The 24,444-nt window shown below is 58.3% G+C and overlaps 1 protein-coding gene across 2 annotated transcripts; it reads left to right on the top strand.

Annotated features, from left to right (window-relative positions):
* The first annotated feature begins 269 nt into the window (after window positions 1-269).
* AP1B1 (adaptor related protein complex 1 subunit beta 1) lies at window positions 270-23,500 on the top strand. Of its 2 annotated transcripts, none has more exons than XM_080355320.1 (21): window positions 270-360; window positions 1,602-1,664; window positions 2,417-2,522; window positions 5,175-5,310; window positions 6,058-6,303; window positions 7,068-7,258; window positions 8,402-8,623; window positions 9,921-10,041; window positions 10,245-10,340; window positions 11,751-11,854; window positions 12,694-12,859; window positions 13,767-13,865; window positions 14,459-14,718; window positions 15,610-15,811; window positions 17,340-17,489; window positions 18,367-18,512; window positions 19,014-19,143; window positions 19,758-19,842; window positions 20,317-20,403; window positions 21,019-21,173; window positions 22,685-23,500. In XM_080355320.1, exons 2-21 carry the CDS (start codon window positions 1,628-1,630, stop codon window positions 22,757-22,759), a joined length of 2,814 nt encoding a protein of 937 aa, XP_080211446.1. In that variant the 5' UTR covers window positions 270-360; window positions 1,602-1,627; the 3' UTR covers window positions 22,760-23,500. The 2 variants fall into 2 exon arrangements, with proteins under 2 accessions (XP_080211446.1, XP_080211445.1); XM_080355319.1 differs by having other exon boundaries at window positions 11,751-11,866.
* The last annotated feature ends 944 nt before the right edge of the window (window positions 23,501-24,444 follow it).

Here is a 24,444-nt window from a genome sequence, read left to right as displayed (position 1 = left end):
GGTGGTCGCCTCCCTCTCAGAAATTCGGGGGGTTTTGGGTGGTGAAAACGCGCTGCGGTACCCGGCGGCTCTGGGAAGTCGCAGGAAAGCGGCGGCAGTGATTCACGTCTCCGAGATGGCTGCAGAAATTCCCCGGTAGGGCTTCGAGTTTTGCTTTCCAGGCACTTTCTGCAGAGCCGGGCTGACTCCGCGCCAGGCCGGCGGCATCGGCGGGACTGCGGTAAACGCTCCTTCCTCCCTGTCTTGCAGGCCGGGAGCTGCAGGGAGGCGCAGAGAGCTGCTGCGGCACAGCCGGGAGCTCCCGCTGTTGGCTGGAGAGCCGGGACCCGGGGGGCAAACCAGGCTCTGAGTAAATCGCAGGTAACCGAGGCAGGGAGGAGCGCTGTGCTCGCACAGGCTGCTCGGGAAGCGCTGTGCCCCCTCTGTAACAGTTCAGGACCGGCTGCCAGCACCTGAAGTGAGCCCCGAACCCGTGCAAACCCTTTTTCTTTCCCTGCGTGCCAAGCTGACTCTGGCTGTGTGCTCTGCCCCGCGGGCTCAGCCCCCACATTTTATCCAGATTTTCTTTTTAATCCCCGTTGGGGATTCCTCTCCAGCCTGGCCAGGGAACAGAGGACACGGTTTCTCAGTGCTCGCAGGGGATTGCTGCATTTGGCTTTCACTGATGCTCATTTACATTTTAAAACCATTTGCAAGCTCTTTTTGTTTCCACTTGGCTTTGCTTCCCCTGCTCCTGCCCCTCCCAAGCAGCAAGGCCACTGCGGGATCTCAAGGACAAGCCTCTGGTTTCTTTGCTGTTGAAGGAAAAACGGGTGAAACCGCTGTAAAGACAAATCCCCGCTGACCTTTAGGGACTATCTGCTGCTTGCACGGGCTTCCTCAACCTTGCCAAGCTGTAAATCTGCCTCAAACTGCCTGAATTATATAATATCACCCCGAGTGCTGGGCGGAAACCTCGTGCCCTTTGAATTTAAAGCCGCGCTGCTGGAGCAGGGCTGGTTTCTGGAAGAGGCTCCTTTTGATCTTGCTGGGGTGCTGGCAGTCGTGTCCCCTCATCCGCGCTGTCCCCTTGCTCCGGTGATGGTCTGAGCCTCGAGTTTTGCTCGGTTCCTCTTCTCATCCCCAAGCTGTTCCCTGTGTAGGTGTGAGACAAGGCTGGGGGTGAATTTTCCCTGGAAAAGTGTTTTGTGGACGAGGAGTCACAAACCCAGGGGAGCTCAGTTGCTGTGGGTACAGCGGTTGTGGGATGGAGTGAGCAAAGTGGCTGCTGCTGGTGAGAGGAGCAGGTCGGGGCTGGAGCCTGAGCAGGGGTGGCCGCTGGCGTGTTCAGCACCTTCCTCCTCCTTCTCGCCCTCGTTAGCGAACCAGCTGATCGCTCCCCCGTCGGCAGAGCCCACGTTGTGTCGGGGTGGCCGCGAGGCGCTCACCCTCCCCAGGGGAATGGGCGCTGAGGGCTTCCCTGGGCGCTTCATCTCCCTGGGGCTCTTCCTGTGACATGCCAAGCTCTTTCCCACCCCTGCCCTTTCCTTCCCAAGCATTCTGTAGTGACCTTGGTGAGGGAATTGTCACCTTTACCCTCTCTGCTCTGCCTGCCCTCCCAGGGACGTGCCGCCAGCTGGAGACCACCATGACGGACTCCAAGTACTTCACCACCACGAAGAAAGGTAAGGGGGAGGCAGATGGAGCCTCCCACCGTTTTTCCTGCTCGCACCGTTTCTCCTGCTCTCTCGCAGTGCTATAAGCCAGTTGGGGAGCGCTGTCCCTGCCATTGGAAAGTGGAAGAGGTGGCAATTCCAATGGGAGAGCCCTCATCCTGTGCGGGATGCTCTGACACAGCCAGCGTGGCTTCTGGGCTTGTCACCAGCCCCCTGTGCCCAACCAGTGCTGGTGGCAGCTGGGTGATCGGCTTTAGCAGCTCAGGAGTGGCTGCGGGACACGGCCCCCCACAGAGCTCCTCCACGCTGGGACAGAAGTGCTCGGGGAGCTGGACTTAAGCACTTTCCAGAGCAAGGAATTAATGTGGAGAAAAGCCATGTGGCATCTTCCTTGTCGGTCTGTCTGCCTGGGAGTGAATAAAGAACTCGGGGTGGCTTTGTGAGGGCAGGACTGGGTGCTGCTGGGGGCTCTGATAACCACCCTGCAGCCAAAATACCCCCCGAATAACCTCCGTGTCCTGTGCTTGGGGGGTGGGAGGCTGGTGGTTGTCACCCCTGCGGTGTCTCTGGTCACTGAAGCCCCTGGGACTCTGGTGGGGCTGCAGGGTCACCCCAGCACGCTCATCTCTGTGGGTGAGAGCTGAGCCCCTTGGGGGCTTTCAGACATTTGGGAAGTTAAATCCCCCCCCTTCCAGCTCCTGGCACCCCACAGCACCCAACATCCCCTAACCCCTGAACTCCCCCTCTTCGCCTTCCTCCAGGGGAGATATTTGAGCTGAAAGCCGAACTGAACAGCGACAAGAAGGAGAAGAAGAAGGAGGCCGTGAAGAAGGTCATAGCGTCTATGACCGTCGGGAAGGACGTCAGGTGCGTGGTGGAGCCGCGCCGGGGATCCCTGGGCCAAACCGCGCCGGGAGGGTGGCTTGTGGGCTCCCGTTCTCCCCCGTTGCCTCCAAGGGGTTTCCGTGCTTGGTTTGTGTCTCGGGCGAGGACAGAACGAGCTCCTGGCTGCAGCCGTACCCCCCGCTACGGCAGGAGCACGTGTGTGAGCGCGGCCGTCTGGCGCGCGGGGGCTCGCGTGGCTTCGGGAGTAATCTGCCTAAAAGAGGATTGGTCTGGCCGCCAGATAAGTTTGTTGGGATTATTGCTGCTTGTTTCAAGTGTTGCTACAAGCCAGCAGAAACCCGCTCTGAACCTTTATGGCAGAGGGCGGGCATCTCTGCCTTGGTGTCGATGAGCATTTTGCAGCCGCCCTGGTCCAAAAGGTCGGGCGGCTGCTTTTCCCTCTACTCTGTTATCTGGCTGAGCGAGCAGCACGTGGCCCCTCAGTCCCCTCCTCTCTGCCTGCATCCATCCCTGCACGCCCTTGGCATCACACACAACATCAGCGCTTGCCTTTTCTTGGTGTGTTTAAGAGTAGATGGAGAAAAACCCTGGTCTGCGCTCTGTGTTGGGTAAACTGGTGTGTTGCCGGCTCCCAGGGCACTGGCATCAGCGGGTCACACTCTGTCTCGGGGCCACCATGAAGGAGACATCACTGGCCATGGCAGGGACGTCACCGAGGCTGCTTGGCCCTTGGCAGAAGCTGCATTGCTTGGAAAGGAAATATTGGTTGTGGCAGCCCATTTTTTTTAGCGTGTGCATGTTTTAGGCTGCGAGAATGTGATTTACTGGGTTCAGCCCTCCATGGGAGGTGCAGGAAGGGCTGGCTTAGCCTGGAGTGGGCGCAGCCGAGGGGCAGCAGCTCTGCCGGAGATGCTCAGTGCCTGGGTTTGGGGTCCCTGGGTTCAATCCTGTAAGTTATGGTTGGGTTTGTAGTGGCAGAGAAGCTTCCAGAAGCCCAGGGACACATGTCAGGGTGAGATAACCCTTGTGTTAGCCCTCTGATCTTGATTGCTTCTCCCAAGGTGGTTTAATAATCTAATTGGTCAGTCTGTATCTTTAATAGTCTAATTGGTCTTTCTTTATCGGCTGTGGTGGAACAGTGTCTCTGGCATCCCGCAGCTCCAGGGTGTTTAATTCTTGCTGGGAGGATGTTGGGCTCTGCTCCCCAGGAACAAGTGCTGGGACCAGAGGAGACGGCCTCAAGTTGCACCAGGGGAGGTTGAGGTTGGATGTGGGAACAATTTCTTCCCCAAAGGGCTGTGGGGCATTGGAACAGGCTGCCCAGGGCAGTGCTGGAGTCACCATCCCTGGAGGGCTGGACAGATGGACATGAGGTTCTCAGGACATGGGGCAGTGCCAGGGGTGGGTTATGGTTGGACTCGATGATCTTGAGGGGCTTTTCCAACCAAAATGGTTCTGTGACTCCAAGGGCTGTCCCAGCTCTGTGCAGGCGGCTCTGCTCCATCCCAGCAGAGCATCGTCCTGCTGCGGGGCTCACCCTGGGGAGAGGGGGTGTTCCTTACCCCCAGCCCTGGGTGTTCACTCCTCTGATGGGGTGTTTCTAGCACAGAACATGGGGCAAGCACTCAGCAGTTTGCAGCAGGGCAGGTTTAACATGTGCAAAAACAAAGAGCGGTTTTGGTAGGGCTGTGCAGAAAGTGACGGGAGAACGGCTTGTCTCCCTTATTCACTCGCAGGTGCCGGAGCCTTTTGCACCATCCCATGAGGGCTGGGTGATGTTGCACCTTCTGCTGGGCATGCACTGGAGCTGGGAGCGGGCACAGCCGTGTGGGAGAGCTCAGTTTTGGTCCATTAGGGCTGGTTTGAGCTGCTGTCTATACAGATCCATCAAGAAAAACCCACTGGGGATGAGTGATTGAGCCACATCTGCTGCAGGGTGGGCTCAGGTCCTGGGAAAGGACCTATGATCTGTGGCCAAGAGGCCAAAGGTACCTGGGGTGTGTGAGGAAGAGTGTGACCAGCAGGTTGAGGGAGGTTCCTCCCCCTCTGCTCTGCCCTGGGGAGGCCACATCTGGAGTCTGGGTCCAGTTCTGGGCTCCCCAGTTCAAAAAGGACAAACAATTCCTGGAGAGAGTCCAGCACAGGGACACAAAGATGCTGAGGGGTCTGGAGCATCTTTGTGATGAGGAGACACTGAGAGAGCTGGGGCTGCTGAGCTGGAGAAGAGAAGCTGAGAGGGATGTGATCAATGGATCAATAGCTCAGGGTGGGTGTCAGAGGATGGACCAGACTCTGTTCATGGTGCCCAACACCAGGGTGAGGGGCAACGGGCACAGACTGAAACACAGGAGGGTCCATGTGAACATGAGCAGAAACTTGTTTGCTGGGGGGTGCCAGAGCCTGGCCCAGGCTGCCCAGAGCGGGTGTGGAGTCTCCTGCTCTGAGACATTCAAACCCCCTGGGATCCTGTGTGATCTGCTCTGTGACCCTGCGTGAGCAGGGCTGGGCTGGGATCTGCAGAGCTCCTGCAGCCCAACCAGCCTGGGACTGTGAGAGCTCAGGGTCATCTGGCTCCAGGAGTGGGTTGAGCTGTGGGAAGGTGTGTCCCGCAGGTGGTGACATCTCCGTTCCCCTGGCCGCATCCTGCCATCACCAAGGTGCTTTGTGTTTCAGCGCTCTCTTCCCGGATGTGGTGAACTGCATGCAGACGGACAACCTGGAACTGAAGAAGCTGGTCTACCTCTACCTGATGAACTATGCCAAGAGCCAGCCAGACATGGCCATCATGGCAGTCAACACCTTTGTGAAGGTGAGAGGCGCCTCGGAGCCGCACGCTGCAGCGTTCAGCCCCACGTGCATCCCTGTTTTTGTGAGGCCACCACGTGAAGCTGCTGTGTACCCCGCTCCGGAGAAGGGAGCGTGGGCAGGTTTCCAAATCCTCTCCCCTGGCTCTAAATAGCTGAGCAAATTTGTCTGCTAATGCAGAAGAAAAACAGTTTTTCGGCAGCTGCGCTGTGCCACTTGCTCTGTCAGCGGCAGCTTCGGCTGTGGGCAGCTCCTGCCATGGAGCTGCCGTCATGTGAGCTTGAGAAGGCCCTCGTGATCTTCTAGTTGGAGCTGGGAGCTGAAGAGCATGTTTGTTAGGAGCCGAGATATTGTCAAAGCACTTTGTGAAAAGGCTCGGTGGGCATTAGAGAGTTTTCACTTTTTAGGAAGGAAAAAATGCACACAATAAACCTGTTAGATGCGTTTCCCAGGTCAGATGGCTGTTCTGCAGGGTGGGAGCTGATTTCAGGTACTTGGTTTAAGTGGTGGAGACATCAGATGCCTGCAGGTGTGTTTGGGGTGAAAACTGATGCTGTTAAAACTCTGTGGGTGGCAGATTGCAGAACAAGAGCTCAAACCTCTCTCTTGGGTGACTTGTTCTCCAGGGGTGAGCGTTAAAACCTTTAGATGTCAAGTACCCAAAGGAGAGTGATGGTCCCAAAGCCACAACTGGTGCCTGTGATTGCAGAAGTGGCCCTGGACATGTCCCCTCCCTCTCTCATCCCTGCAGGACTGCGAGGACCCAAACCCGCTGATCCGGGCTCTGGCCGTGCGCACCATGGGCTGCATCCGCGTGGACAAGATCACGGAGTATCTGTGCGAGCCGCTGCGCAAGTGCCTGAAGGACGAGGACCCATACGTGCGCAAGACGGCAGCCGTCTGCGTGGCCAAGCTCCACGACATCAACGCCCAGCTGGTGGAAGACCAGGGCTTCCTGGACACCCTGAAGGACCTCATCTCCGACTCCAACCCCATGGTGATTATTTTTTGCTTTCTCCATCCTTTCTTCATCCGAATGACAGTAAATTCTCTCCCTTTGTTTTCACATGCTGACTCGTTTCCTCCTGTGCTCCCTTTCACTCTCTTTTTGGTGCTTATGTGACCCCTTTTGGAGACAGCTGTTTCTGAGGGCTGCAGGCTATGCTCCTTGTCCTGTAACTGTGTCTCCATGCTGGAAAGCATCTCCAGTTCCTTGGCAGTGTGTTATTAGTCTGGTCTCGGTGGGGAGGAGACTGTCCCGGCCAGCTGGGAGCAGGGGGTGGTGGCAGAGGGGAGCTGATATTGGCTCCGGTACCACGTCACTGGTGGTTCTTAGTCTCCCTGCTTTTCTCCAGGCGTGAGTGACTTCCAAGCCCTCTTTCCCCAGGGTTTCTGTTGCCCCAGCCTTTGCTGCTATTCAGATCATGCCCCAGGTGTCGCAGTGAGCCCGGGAGCTGCTGCAGAAAGCGCCGGGGCTCCTTGGAGCCGCCGGGCACGGGGCCAAGGCTGACTCTGCTGAACACGTGTGAAGTGTTGGGGATGTGGCGTGGGCGGTGGGACCGCGCTGGTGGCGATTGCTCATCTCCTGAGGATCGGCTGGCGGGGAGGAGAGGCTGGTGCCCAGATGTTGCTGGGATGGAAGATGCTGACACTGAGGATGCAGCTCATCCGCCTGCACCAGCTCTCCCCCGGGCTGTTGAACCACACTGGTGTCACCTTGTGCTCACTGTCACCTAACACCCGCCCTGTCCCCTCTGGCAGGTAGTGGCCAACGCAGTAGCGGCTCTCTCAGAAATAGCAGAGTCTCACCCGAGCAGTAACCTCCTGGATCTCAACCCCCAGTCCATCAACAAGCTGCTCACGGCCCTGAACGAGTGCACAGAGTGGGGCCAGATCTTCATCCTGGACTGTCTGGCCAACTACATGCCCAAGGACGACCGGGAGGCCCAGAGGTGAGGGGGTGTGTGGGTGCTGCTGGGGCAGCAATGCCTTTGGGGCACTGCACACCAGCTGGAGTGGGGCTGGAAAAGGAATGGGGACAGGTAGGTATGGACTGCAGGGCCTGACTCTGCCCCTGCTCCTCTGAGAAGCATCCTGGCTTGTGACAGCACTGGTGTGGCCAGCAGGCCCAGGGCAGTGACCTCACTGGGGAGGCCAAACCTCAAATCCTGGAGTCCGTTCTGGGCCAGTCACTCGCAGAAAGGCCTTGAGGTGCTGGAGCAAGTTGAAAGAAGGGAACGGAGCTGGTGAGGGGCTGGAGCACAAGTGTGATGGAGCGGCTGAGGGACCTGGGGGTTCAGCTGGAGAACAGGAGCTGAGGGGAGACCTTCTGATCTCTGAACTGCCTGAAAAGAGCTTGTAGCCAGGGAGGTTGGGCTCTGCTCCCCAGGAACAAGCGCCAGGAGCAGAGGAAACGGCCTCAAGTTGCGCCAGGGGAGGTTGAGGTTGGATGTGGGACCAATTTCTTCCCCAAAGGGCTGTGGGGCATTGGAACAGGCTGCCCAGGGCAGTGCTGGAGTCACCATCCCTGGAGGGTTGGACAGACGGACATGAGGTTCTCAGGACATGGAGCAGTGCCAGGGGTTGGGGGACAGTTGAGTTTGATGATCTTGAGGGTCTGTGTTGAAGGGACCTCCCTGGGACCTCCCCAGCTCCCCCAGTGTCCCCCTGCCATGACAGGGACATCTGCACCAGCTCAGGGTGCTCAGAGCCCCGTCCAGCCTGGCCTGGGATGTCTCCAGGGATGGTTCAGCCACCCCCTCTCTGGCCAACCTGGGCCAGGCTCTCACCACCCTCAGGCCAACAATTTCTTCCTCATGTTTGGCCTGAATCTCCCTCCTTTAGTTTAAAACCATCACCCCTTGTCCTATCACAACAGGCCCTGCTTAAAAGTCTGTCTCCATATTTCTTATCAGCTCTTTTAATTCTGGAAATGCCACAATAAGGTCTCCCCAGAGCTTCTCTTCTCCAACTGAACACCCCAACTCTCTCTCTCATCCTGTCCCCATTGGTACCAACAGCAATATTTAAGCAGGACTATGGGCTATGACCATTTTCTTCCCCTTCTCTTCCCCCCTCACCCCTGACACCTCCAGCATCTGCGAGCGGGTGACTCCCCGGCTGTCCCATGCGAACTCCGCCGTGGTGCTCTCGGCCGTCAAGGTGCTGATGAAGTTCATGGAGATGCTGTCCAAGGACCTGGATTATTACGGCACGCTGCTGAAGAAGCTGGCCCCGCCGCTGGTCACGCTGCTCTCCGCAGAGCCCGAGCTGCAGTACGTGGCTCTGCGCAACATCAACCTCATCGTGCAGAAGAGGTGGGTCCCTCTTCCCTATGGGCGCTGCTGCCCGGCGCTTCAAACCCTCGGACCGTGGCACTGTCAGGGTTTTGCCAACAGGACCCATCATATGTTGTTTTTTTTCTCTTCTCTATTATTTGAAATCCAAGGGCTGGATGCAGATAATCAGGAGGACTAATGAGCAGGGAACTAAGTTGGGTTCTCCAGGAGGGATTTATTTATTGCTTATTTTTGGGTGGAAAAGATGGAAAGGCCAAAAGCTGAGACTTTGAGTAATTAAATGTCCGGTGAGGAATTTTTGTGATATCAGCTTGTTTCTATGCTGTCATCCTCTTTGAGTAAGTGCTGAGAGTCCTTTTGTCCCTTTGCTGGTGGGCAGGAGGTGGCCGCGGCCCCACACGTGTACCTGGAGCAGAACTGGCCAGCTGGAGAGTTGGGCTCTGCAGTGACAGCCCCCGGCAGATGATTTATTGTCCTACCCGTTATCGCTGTGGTTATCTGTTAAAAATAGCAGCAATTTCTGGGAGAAGTGGAAAGTAATTAATGTCCCTGGGAGCCGGAGTGTGGAAGGCAGGTTGGCTCCTTGGGGTTGGACCTGGCCTAGGTCTTTTTTAGCTTAGAGAGAGGCTGATCTGGTGAGAAAGGTCCAGCCTAGCCCTGGGCTCTGGGTTTCCATCCCTGCTGCCCCTAAGACGTCCCTTCCAACCCTGGCAAGACAAACGTCCCCTGTTGCCTTGCACCTGGTCTTTGTTTGCGGCAAGGTTGCGCCCTGTCCCCTGCGCGCCAGCAAAGGGGAGCCAGCGGACAGAGTCTTGGGGGAAAAATCACGGTATTTTGGATTTCTTGGCATTGAAGAGGTCCCCAAAACCTTGTGCTTGTGGCCAAGGGGCCTCATCCTCCTGGCCCAGAGCTGCTCGCTCTCTGGGTTTCCCTGGTTTAGTGGGAAGTGTCCCCCAGCCTTCACTGTCCCTTGGCCAGGGAGTGGTGATTGTGGCTAACAGAGTGATGAATTTACACAGCCTTGGGGCATTAGATGGTGGCTGCAGGGTCAGGCAAATGAATTTTCACGCATGTCCCGAGCCGGCGTGCAGCGTTCTGGGGAGGACAACTCCCTTCCTGTGCCACTTTGCCTGGGTCAGAGCCTGGAGGTGGGAGCAGAGCTCAGATCCTCCTTCTGCCACAAGAGAAATCATCTGATACTGATGCCGTGTGTCCAGAAAGCTCTGGAGAAAACCATGGGTGCTGGATGATTTTGGATGTCTCTCTTTGGGAAGCAGCATGTCTCCCTCAATCACTGCCTCTTGTTATCCGTCAGGCCCGAGATCCTGAAGCACGAGATGAAGGTGTTCTTTGTCAAGTACAACGACCCCATCTATGTCAAACTGGAGAAGCTGGACATCATGATCCGCCTGGCTTCCCAGGCCAACATCGCTCAGGTCTGGCTCTGGGTGGCACCAAGGCGGGTGTGCAGGGATCTCCAGACTCAAAGGGAGGGGTTTCACCCAAAAAATCCTTGCCCAGCTTGGGAAGATGCTGACAGGAGCTGCTGTGCCGCCCATCTGCTGCTGCTGGGTCACTGCCTTGCTCTTGCAGTGGCTTTTCTTGCAGCCGGGCTCTTACCATCTTACCCCTCCGGCAGGTGCTGGCTGAGCTGAAGGAGTACGCCACGGAGGTGGACGTGGACTTCGTGAGGAAGGCGGTTCGAGCCATCGGCCGCTGCGCCATCAAGGTGGAGGTGAGAGCGGGTCTCTTGGGGTCCCCATGGCAGCTGGGACTGGGCTGGAGGTCACCTCACCCAGGAGCTGGCACTGCCCCGAGGAGCCAGAGCCTTGCTGGACCTGGGGATGAGCCACAGTTCTTCAGGGGGCACTTACATGGGGTGTGAGGGGGATGTTTGATCCCCTGACCTGTTGCTGCTGGAGCTGCTGAGGATCCCTGCCTGCCCTGTGCTCTGCTGCAGACCCAGATGTTGCAGCTGTGCCTGATGTGTGAATGCAGCGGGGGATACAAGTGGATTATAGAATCACAGAAGGATTTGGGTTGAAGAGACCTCCCCAGCTCCCCCAGTGCCCCCCCTGCCATGAGCAGGGACATCTGCACCAGCTCAGGGTGCTCAGAGCCCCGTCCAGCCTGGCCTGGGATGTCTCCAGGGATGGTTCAGCCACCACCTCTCTGGCCAACCTGGGCCAGGCTCTCACCACCCTCAGGCCAACAATTTCTTCCTCATGTCCAGCCTGAATCTCCCTCCTTTAGTTTTAAACCATCACCTCTTGTCCTATTGCAACAGGCCCTGCTCAAAAGTCTGTCCCCATCTTTCTTATAATCTCTTTTAAGTCCGGAAAGGCTGCACTAAGGTCTCCTCAGAGCTTCTCTTCTCCAGCTGAACAGCCCAGCTCTCTCAGCCTGTCCCCAGCAGAGCTGTTCCAGCCTCAGGTCATTCCTGTGGCTGCTCTGGGTTGTTTGGGTCTGCAGCGGTGGCTGGAGAGAGTTGATCCTTTCCCAAGGGGTCATGAGGCTTTGCTCCCCCGTGGGGATTTGAAGAAGGGGATTATTAAGGACCTTGCCGTGGCTCGGGAACAGGCAGGCTCACAGACAGGTTTGTGTAGCTTTGAGGCAGCTGATACTGCAGCAGGTTTTCTGTAGAGCATCCTCAGTCCCGGAGATAAACTGCTGGGCAGCAGCAACCAGGCACTGGGGAGGGACAGGAGGAGACACTGGAGCTGGTTTGGGTTTTGCGTCCCACTTGGAGCTGAGCTGGGCTTTGCCATAGAGCCATCCCTCCCCTCCACCAGCCTCTCTGGGGTTTATCTGCACAGCATTAGCTCTGGTTTTCCCTCTCTGTTAACACTGAGTGGTGTGACTGTGCGGATCCAAACTCAGGCAAGGTTCTGCTGGCCTGGAACGCATCCTGTGGGAGCTGGGAACGAGTGACGTGGGGGCTCAAGGGTTTGGGGAGCGTGCAGGAGGAGCGAGGAGCAGTCAGATCCAGCTGGGAAGGGGAAACCATGCTTGTGTATCCTCTGTTCTGGTCTGAGTTGAGTTTGGGGAAGGTACAGAGGGGATGAGGCAGCGAGGAGGGGGTGTGGGAAGGGCAGCGGAGGCTTTGGGATGAACATCGCTGCCGACTGACCGTGTCCCTCCTCAGCAATCAGCCGAGCGCTGTGTCAGCACCCTGCTCGACCTCATCCAGACCAAAGTCAACTATGTGGTGCAGGAGGCCATCGTCGTCATCAAGGACATCTTCCGCAAGTACCCCAACAAGTGCGTGGCACTGCCTGTGAGCCCTGGAGCCTCGGGTTGACGCTCCCACACCTAGATGGGCTCTTTCTTCCCCCCTGTGCTTGCGGGGGAGGCCCAAAAAACCCCACAAAGCCCCAGATGTGTGTGAGGGCCAGGCTGCTGCTCCCTCCTGGTGGGCTGGGCAGTGGTGAAGCCCCTGGAGCCTCCGTGCAGTGAAGGTGCTTTGGGACTTGCTAGTCAGGGTTGTGATCACCGGTCAGTGCAGCCCCAAGAGTTAAGCTGGGGGTAGGAAAGCTGTCCCCAGCAGTCCCACATCCAGACACCCAAAGGGACAGGAGTTGCCAGAGACTTCGAGGTCCCTCAGATCAGCATAAACCATCTCTGGCTCTTGATTCAGTGATTGCGATGCGGGAGCGAGGGCAGCAGGAGGAGGGGAGCGTTCCAGCTGAGCCAGGATGAATAGGCAGCTCTGTGATCAGGAAGTCATGTACTAATAGCGGTAATAAATGCTAATGAATGGAATTAGTAACGAGCAGCTCTGCAGCTCAGGGCTGTGGCAGAGGGGACAGAGCCCAGAGGAGCGGGGCTGAGACGTTAATTCAGCAGTGGGGCTGGTGAGCAGGGAAACATGTGCTGGGGACAGCGAGGGGTCAGCATGGGTGGCGTCTGGCTGTGCCACAACCCAGGGGACAGCCCAGGGGACAGCCTCAGGCAGGCGGCAGGGGCTCTTGCCAGTGCCCTTGGTGATGTCCTGGTTCTGCTGACGCTGATGGGACGCAGTTTGGAATGAGAGAGGAGCTGGGAGTTGGCTTCTTGCTGTCACTGAATGCGTGTTCCCTCTTGGGAAGGTATGAGAGCGTGATTGCCACCCTCTGCGAGAACCTCGACTCCCTGGACGAGCCCGAGGCCCGCGCTGCCATGATCTGGATCGTGGGCGAGTACGCTGAGCGGATCGACAACGCTGATGAGCTGCTGGAGAGCTTCCTGGAGGGCTTCCACGACGAGAGCACCCAGGTGTGCCAGGACGTGGGGACAGCCCCCCCATGCCACCGGGGAGTCTGGCCTCCAGCAGGACCAGCTGCTTGAGGGGGGACACTGTGACAAAGCTGGTGCTAATTGGGGCGTAATGAAGGAAATTGCTCTAGCAGGGTGGTGAGGGTGTTTTCCTTGCAGGAGCTCAGGGCAGTGGTGTCCTGTGGTGGCTTTGGAGGAATGTGGCCCATGAAATGCCACCACAGTGGTGTCCCAGGCACCTTCCCTCCTTAATAGTGGGGAGGGACCAGGTGGTCACCTGGTCTGTCCCCTGTGCCAGGGCAGGATCAGCTCTTTGGAGCTGGAAAACGGAGTGAGACGCTGAAACGAGCAGAGGGATTTGTCCACCCCGTCTGCCAGGGCAGCTGAGGCCGGTGGCTTCGCCTGTGGAAATTCTGGGTGGTTTCCATCTGTGTAAACTTCCTACCCTGAGCAAACACCATGAAACTCAATCACGGTGAACAAGGGAAAGTCTATAAATGCAAAATAGCAAAGCCAGTGATCCTGGCCACCCTGTCTTGGGTCTGAAAGGAGCGTTGGAGGTGAATCATTGCTGCTTGTCCTTGTAAAAGTCAGAGGGTGCTCTGGCCTTCACCTTCTTGGGACCGTGTAACCTGGTCCCCAGCTCTTGCCCGGTAACCTCTGTGTCACCCTGCGGGGCTGAGGGTGCAGGGATCAGCTTGAAATGGGGTGCAGACCTGGCAGGAGCCACGCAGGGTGCACTGACATGTCACTGCCACTTCCATGGTCACCATGTGTTTGGTCCCTTGAAAGGCAGGCTGAGGTTACATCCCAGCAGCACGGAAGGGAAAAATTCATGTGTTTTTGCACAAAAATATGGTGTGAGCTGTCTGTGAGTCTCTCCCTAAGGCTGTTTGTCTGGCTACAGGTGCAGCTGCAGCTGCTGACGGCCATAGTGAAGCTGTTCCTGAAGAAGCCCACAGAGACGCAGGAGCTGGTGCAGCAGGTGCTGAGTTTGGCCACACAGGTGGGTACCAGCTTCTCTGGCCTTTGCCGTCCCCCCCAGCAGTGGGAGCGGTTTGGGAATGCTGTGCCTGTGACAGGAGGCACATAATTGGAGGTTAATTCTGGAAAAGCTGACAGTTAAAGTCCTGGAGAGTGAGGACACTGTTTCCTGTAGCACAGGAGGCATCTGGTGCTGTTTCCCTGCTAGGGCTGGTGTAGCAGAGTGGTGTTGCCTCTGCACACCAGAGGTGTGACACAAATAGCTTTAACTTTTATCCCATGATCCCTATTGAGCAGCAACACCTAGAATCATAGAATTGCAGAAGGGTTTGGGTTGGGAGGACCTTCCCAGCCCCCCAGTGCCCCCCTGCCATGAGCAGGGACATCTGCACCAGCTCAGGTTGCTCAGAGCCCCGTCCAGCCTGGCCTGGGATGTCTCCAGGGATGGTTCAGCCACCACCTCTCTGGCCAACCTGGGCCAGGCTCTCACCACCCTCAGGGCAACAATTTCTTCCTCATGTCATTAGATGGGGTCAAGGTGCTCTGAGCTGCTGTGTAGTAGCTGCAGCTTCCCCTGCCCTGTGGTTTGGGCACTAACCCCCATGTTTCCTGAAGGATTCCGACAACCCCGACCTGCGGGACCGCGGCTACATCTACTGGCGCCTGCTCTCCACCGACCCTGTGGCTGCCAAGGAGGTGGTGCTGGCGGAGAAACCACTCATCTCCGAGGAGACAGATCTGATCGAGCCGACACTCCTGGACGAGCTGATCTGCTACATCGGGACGTTGGCCTCTGTCTATCACAAACCTCCCAGCGCCTTCGTGGAGGGGAGCAGAGGGGTCATGCACAAGAGTTTGCCCCCGCGAACGGGCTCGTGAGTATCTCTGTGTCCCCAGGATGACTCCCTGACCCATGCTGGGACTTTCAGGGCTGGATCCATGCGCTGGGCAGGTCAGATGCTGAGCTGAGTGGCTGCGGGGTTGCTGCAGCCACACAGCCCTGTGCAGAGCCCCTGTGCTCGGAGCTGAGCCCCTTTCCCATGGGGGATTCCCTGTAGGAGTCAGGCTGTATGGGGCCGGTGCACCTCCAATCCTGGGGTCAGTTCTGGGCCCCTCATGCCAAGAAAGGCCTTGAGGTGCTGGAGCGAGTGGAGAGAAGGGAACGGAGCTGGTGAGGGGCTGGAGCACAAGTGTGATGGAGCGGCTGAGGGACCTGGGGGTTCAGCTGGAGAACAGGAGCTGAGGGGAGACCTTCTGATCTCTGAACTGCCTGAAAGGAGCTTGGAGCCAGGGGGGTCGGGCTCTGCTCCCCAGGAACAAGCGCCAGGAACAGAGGAAACGGCCTCAAGTTGCCCAGGGGAGGTTGAGGTTGGATGTGGGAACAATTTCTTCCCCAAAGGGCTGTGGGGCATTGGAACAGGCTGCCCAGGGCAGTGCTGGAGTCACCATCCCTGGAGGGCTGGACAGACGGACATGAGGTTCTCAGGACATGGGGCAGTGCCAGGGGTGGGTTATGGTTGGACTCAATAGTTCTGAGGGTCTTTTCCAACCAAAATGATTTTATGGATTCCATACTGTCCTTACGAGGCTGAAGGAGTGACCTCAGGCCTAACTGGAAGGTGATCTTGATGAGGTGTTGAAGTGTTGGGAGCCATGTTGGGACTTCTCTTTGAACTCTTGCTGGGTGAACTGGTGTCTGCAGTGGGACCTGTGTGCTCAACTGGAGCTACTGAGGGTCTCACATCTCTCCCTCACCCTTCCTTTAGGAGTGAGAGTGCCGAGAGCCCCGACACAGCCCCGTCGGGGGTGCAGGCAGCGGAGCAGCCGGCTGTCATCCCCACCCAGGGTGACCTGCTGGGTGACCTGCTGAACCTGGACCTGGGCCCGCCGGTGAGCGGGCCGCCCATGGCCACCTCCGCCGTGCAGATGGGCGCTGTGGACCTCCTGGGAGGCGGCTTGGATAGCCTGGTATGTCACAGCCCTGGCAGCGTCCTGCTGGGTTTGATGGTGGCTCTTGTCTGAGCTCCTGGGGATGGGATGGCATGGGCTTGTCTGCCCAGGGACATCTGGGCTGGTCCTGTCCTGTTGCAGCTGGGGAAGACAGAGGGGCACTGCACCCGAATTTCGTAGAACTGTAGAGGGGTTTGTGTTGAAGGGACCTCCCCAGCTCCCCCAGTGCCCCCCCTGCCATGAGCAGGGACATCTGCACCAGCTCAGGTTGCTCAGAGCCCCGTCCAGCCTGGCCTGGGATGTCTCCAGGGATGGTTCAGCCACCACCTCTCTGGCCAACCTGGGCCAGGCTCTCACCACCCTCAGGGCAACAATTTCTTCCTCATGTCCAGCCTGAATCTCCCCTCTTTTAATTTTAATTTAATTCATCTTGTCCTCATCAAATGGCTGAGGGGTTAGTGCTCCCATGTGCCTTTTCTCTCGGTACTTGTAGGTGCTCTCACTGCCCATACTGTGCTGTGGGGGTGATTCCTCTTCCCAAGTCGCTCTCTGAACCCCGGTTAATCCCCAGAGGCACCCATTAAATCACCCTGTGAGGTTGAGACATGCCTGGTCCCAGCCCATGGGGTGCTTTAATGCGTGTCTCCTGCCCCGGGAGCTCTGGAGGTGGCAACTTGTCCTCCTGGGAGCACAAACCACCCAGCAGCTCGGTCGCAGGGTGCAGCGATGATCCAGACTCCCCGAAGGAAAAGGGTCTGGAGTTTTCTCCGCTGCTCGTGGAAGTGGTGGAGATCCCCAAGGGGAGGCAGCGATGCTGTCCCTTCGCCTGGTCCCTCAGCCCCCAAGTCCACTCTGGCGCTTTGGGGGCTTCAGGGTTTGGAAATGGGCCAGTACCGAGCGTGGGGACAAGACACCCTGGTTGTGCTCTGTCCCCGGGCTCCAGGGAGCCGCAGACGGACAGGTTAGGGCACGGCAGGACTAACCTCTCTTCCCTCCTCCCCTCCTCTTCTCTCTGTTTTTCTCTTCTCTCCTGGCTTGTCTCTGCATGTGGCTCTTCTCTCCGCCTCGCCCGCTTCTGCTTGGAGATGGGGGACGAGTCGGAAGGGGTATGGACCAGCCCTGTTCTTGGCCCTCTAGACCACGCGCAGCACCCAAGCCCCCCCCGCCACGCCTGCTCCCCCCGCGCAGCCACAGCCCCCGTGTTGGGTTCCCCTGTGACACCTCCCTCCCCTCTGGGGACAGCCAGGTCCCCAAACAGCTCCCTCCCAACCCTGGGCCCTCGCCAGCCCACACCGGTGCTGTTAGAGCCCCCTTGATGGGGCGTTCTGTGGGACCCCCGTCCCTGTGGTGCACTGTCCCCCCGCCGCTTACACCCCTTTCTTGTCTCTTGCAGCTGCGAAGTGATGTGGGAGGCAGCCCCGCTGTGAGTGTCCCCTTGTGCCCCAGCACCTCTCACCCTCTGCATCCTCCTCCTCCTCATGCTCCTCCTTCTCCTCCTCTCCCCCACCCTGCGGTGCCCCTGTAACCCGCTCCCTTTTCCCCACAGATGGGTGGTGGTGGCAGCAGCTTCACGCCAGCGCCCAGCACTGCGATGCCCCCGAACCTGGGGGCGCCCCTGGGCAGCGGCCTGGGAGACCTCTTCGACCTCACCGGTGGGGTGGGGACCTTGTCGGGATCCTACGTGGCACCCAAAACGGTGAGTGGGGTGGTTTGGGGAGCAGAGACACCCCTGTGCCTGCTCCATGCTGCGGGGTGTCCCAGGGGGGTGGAAGATGAACCTTCTTTTCAGGACATGGAGCGAGGCAAGCGATGGGAGTTGGTCTGCAGATGGTTCAGTGCTTGCCCAGTTTGGGGGCTACAATGCAGAGGGGGGTCTGTGTGTTCCCTGGGGGACACAGAGCCCTGACCAGAGGGGACAGCTGGGGGATCTGTCGGGTCACAGCTCTGATTTTGGGGCTGTGCTGTTTCACGTGTGTGTGGTGAGGTTTAGAATCATAGAATCGCAGAACAGTTTGTGTTGAAGGGCCCTTCCCAGCTCCCCAGTTCCCCCCTGCCATGACAGGGACATCTGCACCAGCTCAGGGTGCTCAGAGCCCCGTCCAGCCTGGCCTGGGATGTCTCCAGGGATGGTTCAGCCACCACCTCTCTGGCCAACCTGGGCCAGGCTCTCACCACCCTCAGGGACAACAATTTCTTCCTCATGTTTGGCCTGAATCTCCCTCCTTTAGTTTAAAACCATCACCCCTTGCCCTGTTGCAACAGGCCCTGCTCAAAAGTCTGTCCCCATCTTTCTTATCAGCTCTTTTAAGTCCAGAAAGGTCACAATAAGATCTCCCCAGAGCTTCTCTTCTCCAGGCTGAACACCCCAACTCTCTCAGCTCTCCCCTCTCTCCAGAGGGGACATCCAGGATCTGTCAGGTCATGGTTCTGATTTTGGGGCCATCTGGGTGTGTGTAGCTGTGAAATGCCCCTGGTGTACAGATGAACACCCTATGGGACTCTGTCAGGCTGGAGAGCACCGAAGGGTTTGCTTTGGGTAAAACCCCAAGGGTTTCTTTGTCTCCTTCCCCCAGGTCTGGCTCCCTGCCATGAAAGCCAAGGGGCTGGAGATCTCCGGTACCTTCAGCCGTCAGGTGGGCTCCATCGCCATGGACCTGGTGCTCACCAACAAGGCTCTGCAGGTCATGTCCGACTTCGCCATCCAGTTTAACCGTAACAGGTGAGGTCAGGTCCCTCCTGGGCTGTGTGACACTGCTGAGCTCACCCCTGGAGTGGAAAAGGGTGGAAGGAGGGAGTTGTGAGCACTGGGAACAACCTCACATGATGACCCACTCTCTCTGATGGCTGTGGTGGTGATGAGCATCAACCCAAAGCCTCTAAGAAGTTGACTGAAGAGGCTGTTCCCCGGGCTCTGACCGCATCCCGTTACTTGTCCTCGTGCTGAACCAATGTCTTCTTTTCCCTCAAAGGGACAGAACAAAGGATGGGCCTCAGGGAGCTGTGCAGGAACATTAAAAATGGGTGTGGGTCTGTGTAGGAGGAAGGGGTCAGATTTTGGGGCTCCATATTATTGGTCCAACGTGGTTCTGGTCTGTGCAGGGGCAGCACAATGACCTGGGGTGTCCTGGTGGAGGAAAGCAGGGAGCCCCAAGGCTGTCCCCTCTGCCATCGCCTGCTGTCCCCCACCCTGACCCCCTGCCTTGCTCGGGTGTCCCCACAGCTTTGGCCTGGCCCCGGCAGCTCCTCTCCAGGTCCACGCACCTCTCGCCCCCAACCAGTCTGTGGAGATCTCCCTGCCGCTCAACACCGTCGGCTCCGTCATGAAGATGGACCCGCTGAACAACCTCCAGGTGGGGAACACCAGGGGTGTCCCCTGCCGGGGCTGGGGATGGGGCAGGGCTGTCCCGGGGTGAGCGTGCTCCCTCGGAGGAGGCGGGACAGCAGGAACTGGCCAAGAAGAAACCCCCAGCTCATCATCTCTGCTGTCAGAGCTCAGTCTGGCTCTGATTTGTCATCCAGCTCAGTCTGGATGGCAAGATGAGAGGAAACAGCCTCAGGTTGCGCCAGGGGAGGTTGAGGTTGGATGTGGGAACAATTTCTTCCCCAAAGGGCTGTGGGGCATTGGAACAGGCTGCCCAGGGCAGTGCTGGAGTCACCATCCCTGGAGGGTTGGACAGACAGACATGAGGTTCTCAGGACATGGGGCAGTGCCAGGGGTGGGTTATGGTTGGACTCGGTGATCTTGAGGAGCTTTTCCAACCAAAATGATTTTGCAACGTCCCCTGTACACTGGGGACGGTGGCACACCGCACTGGCCTGCGGGATGGGGATGCTGAATGCTGCAGCCAGGCTCTTGCCTGCGATGTCACCCTAGCTGGGTGACACCCGGCTCAGGGGGGTTGGTGGATGGGGTGAGGTGCTTGCCACTCGGAGGTTTTCAAGTCCCCCTGTCCTTCCATCTCAGGTTGCAGTAAAAAACAACATCGACGTCTTCTACTTCAGCACCCTGTACCCGCTGCACATCCTCTTCGTGGAGGACGGGAAGATGGGTGAGTCGGAGCGCAGTGGCTGCGGCTCCTGCAAGATGTGCTTGTGCCGCCTGTCTGGAGGTGCCGTCCTGGCCCCTGAAATCCTTCTGACCATGTTCCCAGCCCTGGAGACGGAGCAGGGGAGCCAGATGCCCCTGGCAGTTGCAGATGGGGATGCTGCCACGCCAGCATGACTATCTGAGATGGCCTGAGCCACCTTCTAACTCGCCACTGCCAGGGACAGCTTCACCCACTGCTTGTTCTGCCTTGCCTGGTGCTCACCAGCCCCTTCCCCAAGCCAGCATGGTTTGCTGACCCCCCAAAGCGGGCAGACTGGGGGTCAGACTGCCCTGGGGAAGCTGCTGGCGAGGTTGACAGTCTCAGTGCCAACATCTCAGTGACGTGGCAGCGTGTGGCCTGTGTTGTAGCCCCTTTGGTGCTTGGAGGGGATGGCTGGTCCTGGAGCTTCACCAGTGGTTTTGCTTCTCTCTGCAGAGCGGCAGATGTTCCTGGCCACTTGGAAGGACATTCCCAATGAGAACGAGGTGCAGTTCCAGATCAAAGACTGCTCTCTCAGCGCAGGTGGGTCCCAACCCTGCAGAAGGACCCGGCTCAGCTCACAGCTGGTGACCAGTTCACCCCAGTTATCCCAGCCCAGGCTGCGGGGAGGTGGGAGCTCCTTCCCATGTGCCCACCCCGGATCTCCAAAAGGGAGCTGCTGCTTTCCTTGATATTAACTGGTTGTAGAAACTTGGCAGCTCCAGAGGTTCTCTACCTGCTGGGGACGTCCCCACTGCCAGGGACAGTTGCTGTGCCCCCCGTGGCACCCGTCTGGGGCAGAGAAGCTGAACTGGCTCACTGGCAGCGCGGGCAGGAGCCAGGGCCAGGCTCCCGGGCGCCTCCCCGCACCCCCAGCTCTTTCTCCGGGAGATTTGGTGCCAAGTGGGACATGCACACCCGGGGTGGGGACAGCCAAGTCCTTTCAGTCCCGCTGGCAGCGGTGAGCTGAGCTTTGTGGAGCGATAGAGCTCTGGACTGTTGTCTGCGCTCCCCGGGGAGACCCAGGCTGAATAGAGCTCTTCTCACTGTGCGGGGACAGCGGGTTTTGGATATGGGGAGAAGAAAGAGAGGAGGAGATGGGCAGGAGCAGGTCCAAGGGGTGTTCAGCCCCCACAGCAGCTCTCTCCTCCTGTGCAGACGCTGTCAGCAACAAGCTCCAAGGCAGCAACATCTTCACCATCGCCAAGAGGAACGTGGAGGGTCAAGACATGCTCTACCAGTCCCTGAAGCTCACCAATGGCATCTGGGTGCTGGCGGAGCTCCGGATCCAGCCCAGCAATCCCAGCTTCACGGTACGGCCCGTCCTCCGCCTCCAAAACAGCCCCGAGCCGAGGCTGCTGCCTGCCCTGCCTGCCCCGCTCTCTGCTCAGAGCCCGGGTCGGGCTGGGTGGTCCCACAGCGGGTCTGTGGTGACAGGAACCCCCTGGCTGCTGTCACAGAATCACAGATGGTTTGGGTTGGAGGGCCCTTCCCAGCTCCCCAGTGCCCCCCCTGCCATGACAGGGACATCTGCACCAGCTCAGGTTGCTCAGAGCCCCGTCCAGCCTGGCATGGGATGTCTCCAGGGATGGTTCAGCCACCACCTCTCTGGCCAACCTGGGCCAGGCTCTCACCACCCTCAGGGGCAACAATTTCTTCCATGTATCTACTCCAAATCTCCCCTCCTTTAGTTTAAAGCCATCACCCCTTGTCCTATTGCAACAACCCCTGCTGAAAACTCTGTCCCTGTCCCTCTGACAGGCACAGTTGGTGCCAGTCCCAGTGTCTGTCTCACATGGAGAGGTGACACGGTCTGTGCTCTGCAGGAGGGCTCGGTGTCCCCTGGGCCACCCGCCTGGCAGCAGGGAGCACCATGGTGGCAGCAGCAGAAGGAAGAGAAATGTCCCAGCTCACCCACACATCTCTATTAAAATAAAAACCCCAACCCTGGCCCCTTCTGGGGGCATCCCGGCTGCAAACAGCCTCGGAGCAGAGTTCTGTCTTCATCTCGGGCACAAGCCGCCCTGTCCCGCGTTCCCTGCCCTGTCCCCTCCCCACCTTCCTCGCAGCCTTTTTCCTTTGGGCTGGGACGCGCCGTGTTGCCTTGACTCACCTCTCTTTGTATCTCCATACCTGCTGCCCTCCTGCCCTCGCTGCCTGCCCACTCTTGCAGGATTTGGAGGTTAGCAGACTGGTTTTTACTGGGTAGCAGACTGGTTTTTGCCCCAGCTTTGCTCTGTCTCTGGCTGCTGCCTGATTATTCCCCCCGCAATGTTTCCACCCGCCTGCGCTGCCCTGCCAACCTCGGAGCTTTGTGGGAGGTGAATGTTTGGAGGGTCAGGGTGTTCCCACCACCCTCCCGGGTTCCCCTGGGCTGAGGAAACCTGCAAATCCTCATCCCGGAGGATTCCCCGCTGAGCCCTCCCCGCTGGCCCGTGGGCTGAGTCATTTGAGTTTAAAGTAGTTTAATATGTAATCTGTGAGCAAATAAGCAAAGGGCGCTTAGGAGAGGACGATGCCTTTGGGGGAACGGTTCACCCCCGAGCTCCAGGCGGTGAATCAAACCCCAAGCGCTGATGTGTGTCTGTGCCTGTCCTGCCCTCCCTGCCTGTGCTGCATGTGGATGTCTATGCTCCTCGGCCGGCCGGGGCGAGCAGTGTTTGGGGTGTTTATCTTGCTTTTATCCAGCCAAACTAAGGAGCTGGGGCCACCTCTGCCCCGTGTGGGGGATGTTGCAGCATGCAGGGCTTTGTGCTTTGGGGCTGGTGGCTTCACGATGTAGAACGAGGTGGCATGAACCCCCTCTCCTCCTCTCTCCCCGCAGTTGTCCCTGAAATGCCGAGCACCCGAGGTGTCCCAGTACGTGTTCCAAGCCTACGAGACCATCCTGAAGAACTGAGGTGCAGCCCATCCTCCTCCTCCTCCTCTCCCTTTCCTGTCCGAGGACGCGGGGCAGGACCCGTGTGCATGTCTCCTCTCCATCCTGCCGAGGAACCAGCCCTGGGGCCCCAAAAACGGAGCCGCTGCTCCCATCTCTGGGGGACTGGGGAGGGCAGGGGTCTCCCCTATCCCTGCATCCCTGTGCAAATCTGTGTGAGTGATGCCGTGTCCTTCTCGCTGATGTTGCCCCACCAAGAGCCCTGTTTCACTCTCTAGATCCTGGTGACTGTTTTCAGACCGGGAGGCCACTCTCCTCCTCCCCTTTGTGTCAAAAATCCCCCTCCCCACTGGTGTCTGCCCAGGGGTGTCCGGGAAAGGGTTCAGCACTCCTCGGCCCTGGGAAGCCTGTTTGGTCCAGGGGCTGGGGCTTCGTCCTCCCGCCGCAGCAGTTCCTGCCTCTCCCTGCTGTTGTCCCCAAGTTCAGGAGAGCCCTGGGTGACCCCCATCCCTCTGGGGAGGGTCTCCCCCTGTGGGAGCTGTTCCCAAAGTCCCAGAAGGGCTTGAGGATCTCAAATTTGCGCCTGTACTTAGAAGTGCAGTAAAAAAAGGGCTTTTCCAGCCCCTGCAGTGGGGCCAGGAGGGCTCTGAGCATCAACTCATGCTGCCCTCACCCCTCTCCAGCCCCATGGCTCCCTCTGCTCCCCCCTGTCACCCATGGGTGCCGGAGAGGACGTGCCACCTTCCCCTGCGGTGACACTGCTCCTGTCCATCCCCCCAAATAAAGCCATGGGTTACCCCTACCTAGAGGCGTTCAGTGCAGGAAATCTCTAATATATAAAATATAGATATATTGTATGTTCACTTCTTTTAAGCGAACATTGAATAAAGGTGACACCTGCCCATGGAGCTGCTGTCAAGTGGGGGTTACCCCGAGCTTGGTGACCCCCAGGGATGCTGTGAGCTCCCTCCCAGCAGTGTCCTGCCCTGGGGTTGGGGACAAGACTGAGGTCCCCAGGAGGTGACAGCCCTGTCCCCAGCTCTGCTCCAGGACACCCCGCAGGGCGCTGGCACCACCAGCCCTGCTGCCAGGGGAGGTGAGTGGTGGGGACCACAGGGGACACCCTGCTTTGGGAACCCCGGGTGTCACAGCAGGGTGGCCACCACCAGCAGGTCTGGAGCCCATGGTGACCCACAACCTGCCCAGCCATGGTCCTGTGTCCCCCATGTCCCCCCAGGACAGACAACTGGATGTGGTGGGTTCAGCTCTGTTGGTCTTTACTGGCTTGGGGTGCACACAGGGGAGGGGGCCACGGTGGCCTGGGCAGGGACCTCCATGCACAGCCCTGTCCCACCTTGGGGACATCAACATGCTATGGACAACCCAACTGGTGAGGGCTGTTGGGTGCTGGAGAGGAAGAAGAGACTCCCCTGCCCCAAAATAGAGGTTGTTACATCAAGCTGCATGTCCCCGAGTCATCTCAGATGAGAGAAGAGGGAGAAGAGAAGAAAGAAGGCAGCCAAAAAGAGAACATGATATAAAGAGAAGGCAGCCATGGAGAGAATGTGGTGAAGGAAGACAGGAAGAGACATTACATTAAAAGATGACTGGAAGGCCAAAAAAAAGGAGAAGGATGAGAAGAGGAGCAAATGACATGAAGATATCAAGAGAAGGTTGAAGAGCAAATGACATGAAGATATTAAGAG

The sequence above is a fragment of the Nesoenas mayeri genome, assembly GCF_963082525.1.
Source record: "Nesoenas mayeri genome assembly, chromosome: 17".
In the NCBI taxonomy this organism is placed as follows: domain Eukaryota; kingdom Metazoa; phylum Chordata; class Aves; order Columbiformes; family Columbidae; genus Nesoenas; species Nesoenas mayeri.
This window is presented reverse-complemented; position numbering and strand designations above follow the sequence as displayed.